This window comes from Egretta garzetta, unplaced genomic scaffold (assembly GCF_000687185.1).
Source record: "Egretta garzetta isolate BGI_Z169 unplaced genomic scaffold, ASM68718v1 scaffold271, whole genome shotgun sequence".
Taxonomy (NCBI): domain Eukaryota; kingdom Metazoa; phylum Chordata; class Aves; order Pelecaniformes; family Ardeidae; genus Egretta; species Egretta garzetta.
The window spans coordinates 4,311,941-4,324,174 of record NW_009258669.1 but is presented as its reverse complement, the minus strand read 5'-3'; the positions used below and the strand labels follow the sequence as shown (position 1 = coordinate 4,324,174).

General features: G+C 36.2%; 1 protein-coding gene across 13 annotated transcripts in view; it reads right to left on the bottom strand.

Moving 5' to 3' along the window:
- The window catches only part of FER (FER tyrosine kinase), a 177,080-nt gene that overhangs the window by 161,231 nt on the left and 3,615 nt on the right, over positions 1 to 12,234 (bottom strand). For 10 of the 13 annotated variants that reach the window (XM_035888436.1, XM_009648673.2, XM_035888439.1 and 7 more), the window contains 3 exons: positions 10,304 to 10,562; positions 6,088 to 6,261; positions 2,557 to 2,656 (listed from right to left, as the gene is read on the bottom strand). In XM_035888436.1, coding sequence (XP_035744329.1) covers positions 2,557 to 2,656; positions 6,088 to 6,261; positions 10,304 to 10,510 — 481 coding nt within the window. In that variant the 5' untranslated portion in view covers positions 10,511 to 10,562. The other 3 variants (XM_035888449.1, XM_035888448.1, XM_035888437.1) reach the window with 3 other exon arrangements.

Here is a 12,234-nt window from a genome sequence, read left to right as displayed (position 1 = left end):
CTTAGCATTTTCAGCAAAAAGTGAAAACAGCTGTAACCCTGTATTAGGGCATCAACATGTTGATTCAAAGTGACTGTCCTGTTAGCTGGTAATTCAAGTTTACCTGAGAATACTTGAATGCAGAAAAACATAAAAACAACTTCTACTGCAGAAGATCACTTTCCACTGTTTATAACTTTGCCAGGCTTTACCCTTTTCAGTCAATATCCTCTACTGTGTGTGTTTAGCCCAGAATTTGAAACCACTTTTAACAACTCAACCAGAAAACAGGGAAACAATTCTCTTCCCAGAGAAACACTTGTACCTCTTTCACTAGTGGCTCTAGTAAACTTACTCTCTCACTAAAGATGGCTTTGCTATTCCAAAAGAAAAAAAAAAAAGTCACTCAATTTCAAAATCACTGCACTTGCAAAACAGAGAAATTTCTAAGTCATTCCTTTGTGTGACTTGCAGTCTTTTCATGTTGACCAGCTTGTACAGGTGCTGCACAAATTTACAGGTAGTTCAGCATGCACAAGCCCAGGGGCAAAGACAAAGTAGTATTCCCTAAGGAGTAGTTTTCTCCAGAAAGGCAGGGCCAGGCACTGTGATGGAGATTCGGTTTGCCAGAAGAACAGTCTATTGAGAATAGCATTCTACAGAAATGGACCTGGATTGGTCTTTTAACACGTCTTGCCAGAGCTAGTGTACAAAGATTTTCATTTTTTTGTTTAACAAAATGTTTTTCAGCTTATTTCCAATACTTGGTTATGCCCTCCCACTGTTCTAGTAGGCACTGTTCCTTCACTTGTCTTCAACAGTTCTTGATATCCTGAAAAACTGAACCAGTTTGTACATTAACATAACTCATATTTCCTAACAGCACATAATTTGAATAAGCACTAGCTACTGAACTAATGCCCGGAATCATGAAGCATTACAATTTTAAGACTTCCCTAACCTGTTCACTTCACAAACCAGTTTAACAACCCGAGGGCTCAGAAACCCTATGAAAATGCCATGACTTAAAAAAACTCAAACAGCTCAGGTGACCTGCAGTTGATGTACAACCATAGTAGTTCACCAACGCAAATGTTTGTAAACAAAATCACGGCCTGGGGTGCAACAGGGGAGAATTAATTCTGCAGTTTTGGAGAGAAAAACCTGCGACATTTTTCTGGAGGTGACTGTTTGTTAAAACAGATGTACACGAAGATGTTAGGGAAAGTGAAATTAAGTACAAATTGTAATAAGACAAATAGCAAATGGAAGTCTGAAAGAGAAGGGCAAGGAAAACCACAGGAGGAATAAGTGCCTTAAAAGCAGCTTGTGTTTGCGGTCTATCCAAAGAAATATTAACTCAGTTAATCAGAACCACATCAAAGCATCACAGCTGCTGACAGCCAAAACAGTCTTTGATTTCAACGGTAAAGTTTGGTGCTTCAGGAATGGAATGATCAGAACTATAACAGGAAGACAGGATAAAAAGAACATCACAGCAGTCTATTATATTTTCCATGGTACATACTATATGCTAAGTAGTTACTTGGGGATAAACCAGGTAACCAAATTAAAGTTATATGTAGGAAACAGGTAGGCAACTGGACAAAATTGGCAACTGAGTATGTATTTAAATTTTTAAGTGAAAATGAACATCAGTAAACAAAAAAAAAAAAAAGCTGGACCCAAAGAGTGCGAAGTATAACTTCTCTTACCCCATGCTGTTTTGTCATTGTATTTACATATCAGCTACTGCTCCAAATTTTAGAAAAATTTGGAAAGAAACAATCTTTGTCTCAGCACTGATAGCTACCATATTGCACTGTGAATTATAGTACAACAGAACCAAGGACAATTAACTGTCATTTTAAGCAGTCATACAAAAACTTGAAGATGGATCTTGGAACTGTATTTATACACTGTCATCCAATTAATTTTCTCTAAAGAAAGAAAAAGAAATCTCAGAAAGGCACATAAGAACAATTATATAACAAGGTATTTCAATACATCATAGAACAAAGGTTCTCCTTTATCTAATCATTAGCACAATTCAGCATTTTTCCATGCAGTCTGGACACGTCATTCCCCAAAAATCTTTAAAATATCTCAGTGTGCAAATTAATTCTCTTCCTCTTTTTCTTAAGGTTGACAAAGGTCAGATCCGTCTTAACCATCAAGAACTGATGCTGATGCCACTGCAGGTACCATAATAGGTCACAGATTGCAAGTAAGCTGCAGCTACAATGTAGATGAGACAGAGTTGCAACCCACTTACCACTATTAACCATTCATTTGAGCAATTTTACATTTCAAATACATCCACCGAAGGAATAATAGATGACTTAAAAGGATTACCATTTATATTAAAAGAAGGGCTATCCTTTATTTTATGATTTTTAAAAAGAGTAGCAGCAAATACACAGGATGACAGCCTGTCTTACTTAAGATACTAAACAAGCTTTTATATTGTGATAGAGTTGCTCAAAATAAGAACATTACCCTGTTTCACTGTAAGAGTTTTAGCAGGTTTGAAAAAGGCACTAATAAATAGATGAAATTAACACAAGTCAGTCATACCTTTAGCCACAGCTTCTTTATATTTTTCTTTGGCAGAATTTACTTCTTTTATTAGTTGTCTATAGCTAGATTTTAGTTTCTCTAGTTCTGTCTTTGTGACCTTTAAGAAAACACAAATATAAGAAGTATTAAAAATACTTATCTTCAACATATAAAAAACCTCATAGCATTAGTGAAAGAGAATTAGCAGGATTTATTTTCCAAAATAGGATGTTACCACTTTCTATTGGCTTGAAATAATCTTAACAGGATATTACATGTTTTAGCAAAATCAAATTCAATAAATATGTGGAATGAAATAAGAGGCCTGAAACAGAGATCCCCATCCACATCAGTGTAATGAGAAATAAGTTTACGAAATCCAGGTTATCATAAACACTATTCCATTTCAATGACAAGGAAAAAAAGCGCCAAAAAGATGCTTAATGAATCATAACAGGTGAAAAAGTTCTATGCATAGAAGGAAATCCTTTAGCAACTTAAAAAAAAAAAGCAAAATAGAAGAATTTTTAGATGTCACAGTTCATACAAATGGCTTAGAAAAAGTAACTGTGCATGAACCAATCTATCTGTTGTAAGACTTAAATCCCTAAAAAGGAAAACAAACCAAACCAAAAAAAAAAAGAAAATCAACCAAAAAACCCAAATCAAAACGACAGCGGAACACAGCACTGAAGAATCTTTTTGCAGTGGAAGCAGCTCCACTGAACATGACATTTTTGGTCAAAAAATTGAAATGAAGTTGTGTCTTCTATCCCCAACTTTCATTCAGTGTGTGACAAAATTAGTGCATTGTTCAGAAATAAATCACAAATCATGAACTTGCAAACAAAAGCTAGTAACAAACCAGCCACTACAATACCAAAAAGGGTGGTCTATATAGTAAAGAAAAGTAAAAACTCTGACAAAAAGAAAAATACACTCACAATGGGAAATCATGGAAGAGGAACTTGAACTTAATTTAATAGAAGTGCTCCCTTCAACTGAATGTGCAGAAAAGGAAGTCTGTTCTACAGAAAAACTGCTCCTCTTGCAGCTGGCATGAAGGCTGGAGCTCACAATTCTTCCTTTTCTCATGAGGCAAGGCCCTGATATCACTACTTTCACCCTCAAGAATAACATCTGAAAACTTAATTGAATTACTCAAAGAGCCAACAAGGTGCTATCTAGAGTTTCTGTATCTGGGCCAACTGTGCATAGAATTAATTTAAAGGCAGGAACTTTTCTCCATATCAATCCCATATTCTCATCTCCTATTTTCTACACACTATAAATTATACTCAAAACTGTTGTTATTATAGACTAACAGAGGTGATACAGGAAAAAATAATTTAATGACAAACTTGTAATATGCAGACACTATGAGAAATGGAGAAAGATGAAATTTGGAAATAGCGAACACAATTAAGACATAAATAACAAGGAACTGCTTCTCTTACAGAAAACAGACAATAAAAGGTAAGCCACTAAGATTAAGAAACCTTTGTAATAATTGCAAAATATATTTTACTGATTCTTAGAGTTTTCTTCCAACAAACAAAACCAAAACCAAGAGCACCTCTGTTCCCAAATAATACTTAAGGAACTAAGATTGTTCAGGATTATCTTAAATACAATTTTCATGTCAAGAAGTCTTGCCCACCTAACTAGCACAGTATTCTACTTTTTTCATCAAATTTCATGAAGATAGAAAAAATACACAGTATCTTAATGGGAATTGGAGTAAATCTACAAGATGCAAGTTTTACTACATTCATGTAAGAGACATGGTATTTCATCATCCTTAAAAATTTTATCAAAAAGATTCCTCATTGTAGAGGTGTCTAGAATAAGAAAGGATGATACATATGCATTTCACCTAAAGGAAAACACATTGTTTTGCCAACATATCCTAAAAATATGAACTGCACAGACACTGATCTTCACAAGGTTTGGATAATATCCTGGGAAATAAGTCTTTTGCTTCTGTGTGTAACAAAAGCAGAAATAATACCACAAAACATGAGAAGTATTTTGAATTTCTGGGAACCATTCTGTAAGTGCTCCAGTGACAGAAAACCTTTGAACAAACAATGTCAGCTAACAATGGAAGAACATATCGTATCTGATCAAAATGCTATTCAAATGCTTCTTAGGAAAATCAGGAAGGGAGAAAAAAAAAAACCAATAATGCAAGTGTATTCATCAGGATGCCAAATATTTGTATGGCCATGCAGCCCACAATTAATTAAAATCAATACAGTTTGTAATTAATCATTTGGGGAGTGCTCAATATGCACTCATATTTTTTTGAAAAAGCCTTACTTTAAAAGACAGGTTTATGAGACATTTTATTACAGTTAACTTATTAACAGAAAAAACATGTTTTGCAGTCTCTTATAAAAGCATACCTGAACTTCCAGCAGTCTTGCTTTCTTCTAGCCTCTCTTTCTTATGTTCCTTTCTTTCTTTTTCCATTCCTCTAATTCTCTCTATATTTAACCTCTATTATTTCTCATGTATGCTACCCGTTTTTCCTTTTCTTCTACCCTGACTATATCAGATGCAACAATCCATAAACGGCTGTGAGTGATTATTTGGTTTGGAAATTTTATCAGATAAGACAGCCTACTGATCATGCATCATAAAGGTTGTGCTCCCCATAGTCAATACCTGGGGAAAATGCCAAGATTCTAGCATATTACAGAAGCTGTCCTATTAGAGCCAACATATTTAATATATCTTTAGTACTAGTTTAAAGTTTTTCTCCTAACTGGCCCAAGAGTCTTCTACTCATCAGTCCACAACATTTGTACTGTACTACTTGGACATTACATTTTAATTACACTACTCCAAATCTCACATTCTCTGCTGAAAGAGCAGAGAAAGAAGACAGTACTTTTCCTTCTCTCAGCAGACCTTTCAGACTATCAGTCTGATCTTTTACATTTGCACATAAACTTTTCCCAGAGCACCCGAATGAAACCATTATTTCTGTCGGCTTTACTGACCAAATACAGCACTTTCAACATAAGCAGGACAACTGACTTGTAATAGAAAAGGCCCTGGAGAGGTCCATCTTCAGCCTTAATGTTTGGTTTGCACTTGATTTATATTTCAGAACAGGGACTAGAATCCTGCCCCCACCCAAAACAGCCTGGACTGTCAAGAGCATTCACTAACAAAAGTTTTCAGTGTCTTGGTCAAAGGGATGCCTAGAGTGGAATGAGAACAGGAAGAGAGATGGAATAGAGAAGTGTCACAGAGAATCACCCCCTTCTGGAACAAGTGCATTTCCAGTAATATCCACCCATAGAAATTCATATAGAAGAAAATTTTTCATCTCTGCATTGTCAGCTAGCAGCAGAGAGAAAATGTGGAGGAAATAGCTAAAATTGCTAACCAAAATGCCAACGGATTCCACATATCACAAATCACTACTTTTATCATAGCACAAACAAAACCAGAGGAACTAAAAAAAATCCACTTCAATGTATTACTTTTAACATACAAAACGGTAATAAATCTATGAAGCACAGCTGAATAAAATACCTTGTACATCTCTGCTTCAATTTGTTGATGAACACCTACGTAACTCTTCTTAACTTGCTGCTTATCTTTGATCATCATTGTAAGCCTATGCAAAGGCCCAGAATTAAGATCCTCTGCATGCGTCTTCATTATTTTGCTCAGCTGTTCTGTTTGCTGTACCACCAGCAACCAAGACTATAGAATAAAAAGTCAGAAAAGAAAAGCACTTGCTTATTCTGGCTTACAAATAACCAAATAATGAACATGAGCTGTGGGAAAAGATGCATCACTGTTTAAAACAATTTAGTGAAAAAAGAATTTTCAACTTACCCAAACGCACTTGAGATCTTCTAAAATAAAATTCTTCCTGCTACAGCAAAATCATGCTTCAAACTTACTCATAAAATCATAAAAAGCACCAGAGACAAAAATACAATACCTTGTGGTCACTTTTCAGTACTGTCCTTGTACTTCTAAACACTGAGGAAAGCTGTACAGCCTTTTTTGGAATACATCCCTGATGAGCATGATCCCATGTCCTTTGTTCTCCTGTTTCCCAGCCATAGTCACTCCGTTCAAGCTGACTTCTCTGCCCTTGTCTAAATACCTCACAGTTAATACACATTTCAGAGGCTACTGGTTAAGAGGATGCCATTCATCAGCTGCTTCACATAATTGACAGCATCAGTCAGGCCACCAGTAATCAAAGCATAAGGTGCTAAGAGTTTAAGAGACACAAGCAGTCACTTGTCTGTCATAGTAACCCAACATCTTTCTGTACCTTACTTTAATAACTTCCCTGGCCATTCTGCCAGTCAGTTTTCAGGAGAGCTTAATGTGCTTTGTGTGGCTTTTAAATTTTGATTAAGAACTGTAATGTGAACAGAGAGACTTCCAATGCACCACAGGTATGAACACGAACTTAAAGTTCCATTCAAAGAAAAGCATTTGTTACCCTACAGATCACTGTCATGCTTTGTTGATGGGAACAGTACTGGATTCCTTAGAGGTAACTCCCTCACATTGTGCTATATCTAAAATTTCAGAATGGCTACATGCCATACAATTATCAGGTCTTGAAGGCAGCTAGTAAGCTAGTTTTACTAGCATTTATCTTACTCTTACTAAAGACATAAACCTTACTACATATCTACATATGTCTTACTAAAGACATAAACCTTACTTACATATCTTACTCTTACTAAGACATAGATCATCAAAACTTAGTAAATTTGTTTGGTAGCTTTGGGGTTTCCTTATAACTCTTATATAAAAGATATATACATAATATTTCCCTCTCTACATGACAATGCTGCAACACAAACTGAATTCTAGAGAAGGAAATAAAGACAATTAACTTCTGTACATATTAAACCATCTTTAACATTTCCTTTAGCTCGTAAACATCCCACAGACTGGCACAGAACCATCTCAGACTGCTTAAGTGTGGTGGTGTAAAAGGTCACGGCCTCAAGCTTCCTGGCTATGGCTGAAAAATATTTCACCTCTCGATTACAGAACACTTCCCAAATGACATCAGAAGCCATATTCCAAAGCTGCATAGGATAAAAACATCATTAAATATCTGTCTGAGAGGAGTGGGTCTTATGGTTATAGAAGAGTTCATAAGAGCTTTCTCAGAAGTGAAAATGTAGTCAGAGATCTCCATTTTCTTTAAGGCTGATTTATTACTGATGAGACAAGTACTGTTTCAATCAACCCTGAAAATCACAGCAAAAGCATATTTCAATAGGATAAGTACTCTAAAGAAATACTTAACTTACAATTCACCAAATGAACCCGAATAAGTCAAAAACATAGAGAAAACTTCCCTTTCCATTTAAAAAAAAAAAATCATTTGCACATTTTCCTATTCTTTATATCTCTCTTTCCATACTGAGAAAACATCAGCTAAACAGGATTACTGTGTTTTGTATGATTATATTTTATTATTTTAAAATAGGAAAAGCTAAAGTGAAAAGCTATACTTGAGGAAAGGCTTCAAAAAGGCTTCAAAAATTGAGATGTATATGGGACAGAAAAGCAGCTGGGTGGGGACAGCAGAAAAGGCAAAGCATTTCCTTTCACAGAAAATAACCACAATCCAGAAAAAGCAATAAAATATTATATTGTTTCATTTAACAGTATTTTTTAGACATATACACACACAAAAGAGATGTTGGGAAGCACTTAAAAATACTGCTTTTCTAGCATTAGCAGTTGCTGCCGCTATGCCTTCCAGCAAGTTTGCTGCCTCTGCATGAAAAGAATATATGACAGATTTGATTTTCCCAAACACCATCTCTCTCAAAGTGCTCTGTACACTTTAAAAAAACAAAACAAAACCCCAAACATAAAAGATTGGTATTTGGGTTTGATGCCACGTAATACCAAAAATTTAATAAAGAGGTATTTTAAATCTTAGAAGATGCAAGATACTAGATTTATGTCCCAGAATATTTGGGTCATGCTTTGATTCTGTAAAATGTCAGGAAGAAAAAAAAAGTATCATGAAATAGTAAAATAAATTAGAATGAGGTGAGTAAAGCAATCAATAATTCAGATGTTTTAACTGCCAAAACCAATAAGATAATGTGTCACTACACAACTTTAAAATCCAAGGTGACAGTGAAATTTCAAGGCAAGCCCATACGAAAGGTCTGTCAGTAGCATACGAACATTTTTGCTGTTAAAAAGAGATGTAGAGATGAGGGATGGGGCTTGAGAGGAAAATGGTACCTCCTTAAGAGAGAAAAAAAAAAAAAAGAAAAAAGAACAAAAGTAATCCTGAAAGAACAACTTGAGTGCCTGTGTCCAAAACAAGATTTCGAAATGGGACACACATCCCTGTCTTCAACCCCAAAATCCACTCTGTTTCATTGCCTAAAAGAGTTTCAAGGTAGTTTAGCTAGCACGTAAGAGCAACTCTAGCAAGGCAACAATAGCAAGAATTATTAGTCATGTTAACAATAATCCTATGCAAAATTTTGGGATCCAACAGTAGAGAAAATACCTGACTTCTGCCAATCTTAGGCTAATGACAACACTTCAATGTTTATTTACCGAAGTCATCACAACTTAAATAGCAAAATCTGTAACAAACTGTGTACAAAACACATAATTGAGAGAAAAGCATTTCAAATATACCACCAAAACACATAGATGAGAAAAAAAAAGGTAGTATGACAATTTACAAGACAAGAATTATTGTGGGGGAGGGAAGTAACAACAGAATTTGTTATAGATAAACACTCTGCAGTGCTACTTCTGGGGCAGCTGAAGCAGCCTAGCTATATAGCAGCACAGCTTTTCAGTCACACCCCCTGCCACTTTAATCCAGTATAAATCTAAAACTGCTGCACAAGCAGGAGTCATGTACCTATGTCATAGCTAGTATTCAAGCAGCCACCCCATAAGCCCACTACATAAAAACTGCTTTGTCTAAAATTTAACTTGACCCAAAAAGGGTGTTTTCCTGCCGAGAGATCAGGATTCATGCCAGACTGAAGGGTCTGTGTAACCACTGCTACAGCAGAGGGGCCAAGAACTGAATAAGCCATTAAAATAAAACAGTTTTCTCTAGTCAGGAAAGAATTCGAGTCAGTAGTGAAGCTTACAAACACATGAAATAGGGAAGTTTGCTTTATCAGTACCTTTACTGGACTTGGTCTAAATCTGAAAATTAATAATCTGGGGGAAGGACAGCCTTACCTTTATAAGAAGTCAATACAATTATTTTAAATTGGACGCAAAATACCTTCACAATTGTGAAAAAATCCTGAATTAATGTCTTGTTTTTACAGCACACACCGTAGTGTGAATAACAGCTGGAATGCTAGGCTTTGCCTCAGTTTCCTGGCATTTTTCTATTTTTGTCACAAATTCTATATAACATAAACAATAGTTGCTATTTAACTGCCTTAAAGGAAAAGCCTACTACAGCATTCTCTATTTTCAAAACACTAAACAAAGTAGCAGACTCAACCCAGGAACCAAAAATACTGAATTTCAGAATTCAGGATTGATTCTAGTTCAGTTATTATTTTCAAAGCAAGGCTGGAGCTCAACTTCTGCATATTCCACTGTGGAACAAAAAGGAGCCCATTTTAAATACTTCGGCAACATTAACTCTCAAGAAGCTAAATCAACAGAAATCCAACTCAAACTAAAACAAACAAAACTAAATCCAGCACTGTTACTTCAAGGATATTCCAAATTCAAGATTTTTCAGTCTTACCTTGGACACATTGCTGATATAATCCAGTTGACAAGTGCTCTCTTTATCTACTTGATTACAAAGATTCTGTAAAGTGGAAGCATACTCCTTATCACTTTTCACTCGCATTACCATAAATTTCTTCACTGTTTCCAGCAGTCGTAGTTCCCAGTCTTGCAGTTTTAATAAAGCATCATGGGAATACTTCAGGTCACCTCCAAACCCCATTTTTTAAGGCACTATATACCACACAGGGGAAAATACAGGCTCTTCACCACATCTGAAAGCAGAACAAGATTCATGAGACACGTATTGAAAGAAAAACTTCCGGTGTGACAAAGAGCAGCTATTAATGTCTAAAGCCTGAAACAACTTAACCATAACATCAACCACATACATATACCTCCTCAAAATAAACAGGAAAGAAGGCCAGAGCACTATTTTAAATACCCATCTATGACCGGAAGATATCTCAGACCCAGAACTGTCCTCCAGTTCCCATCTGCAAAGTGGACCTCCCTAACTTAAAGTGGAGTTAGGAGGGAACACGTAAAAGCATCTGAAGCAGATACTAAAGACCAGTCCACATATTTAATCAAATAAGTATAGCTGACAATATCTCCAGACAAGAGCTGCCAACTATACAGTTCCACTCCTGGTGACCCAAAACATTTGTTTCTGGTGTTTACTGTCCTAAGAGCATAGAAAAATCCAAATAAAACATCAGCTCTCAGGCATCGCATCTGTGGGAAATGGATAACTATCAGAAGCTAGTTTGCTCCTTAACACTGTATTAGCAGGCCATTAAACTTGCAGATTCAACCTCCCAAAAATCATAAAATATCCCAAACCAGGTTCCCTATGCAACTGTCCATTGCTCCCCTAGGACACACATTAGGGCAGAGTCATCAACTTCACACAGTTTTCCCCTAAGGCAGTCCAGTCTTACTGTACTGAATGGACACCATTTGATAAACAGATACGAATGCTGCCTTATGAAATCCTGTAATACAACTGCAGGTCAAAGACAGCTGTTTGAGCTAGCTCTAAAACACCTGCGTCCAATACTGATAAACATGCAGCCACATCATGGAAGATCTGAACCCACACATACGAGTGATTTCCACAGACCTGCATAGGGTTCATAATGTGGGCCAAACCCTCTTTGCTGTGTATACACCAAAACCCTCTTCTATACTAATCAGCTTCAAGCTAGGTAAGATAAACTTACAAAAACTGCAATCATAGCTCTGGACTTCAGTGCAGACACAGCCGGTGTCCTGCTTATTCATTAATTCCTGCACTCCAGCCAAGTCTTAGCTCTTTTGAACACCGAAGTACCAATTTCTTCATAGCCTTTAAATTGCCACCGAAATTAGCACAGTGTTTTATAAACATTAACAGATTTATCTTCCTAACAGCCCATGGGGTGAAGCAGGACTAATAATCTTATTTTACACTGAGAACTGAGACACATAAACTAATGTCAACATTGTGCCAGCTAATACGGGTATGTACAAGGCTTAATGACAGACTTTTCAGAGTGCCTAGCATTTTCACCATGTTAATTATCCAGAAAAAAATAAGATGTTAATGGCTTCAGTTACCACACAAAATTTCAGAAGATTTTTGTCAGTCAGAACCTAGAGCGATCTCCAGGGCAGCCTAAGTCCCAGGACTGTCCCTCTCTTCCTGCAGTTCCCTGCCTCCATTAACTCTTCCAGTAAGTTACGGAAATAGGCCTCATCCATTACATGTTTATCTCAAAAGACAAACCATGCTACATAACAAAAGACACAAAGATGCTATATAGACAGTAAGAATAGTGCGTTACTGTGCATCTACACAACTGAGGCAAGTCAAGGTTGTATGAGCTAACATACAACTATGTATGTTGACATGTAACAAATGTATGAGTAACCTTAGATCTATCACAAGCTTTCATATGCTCT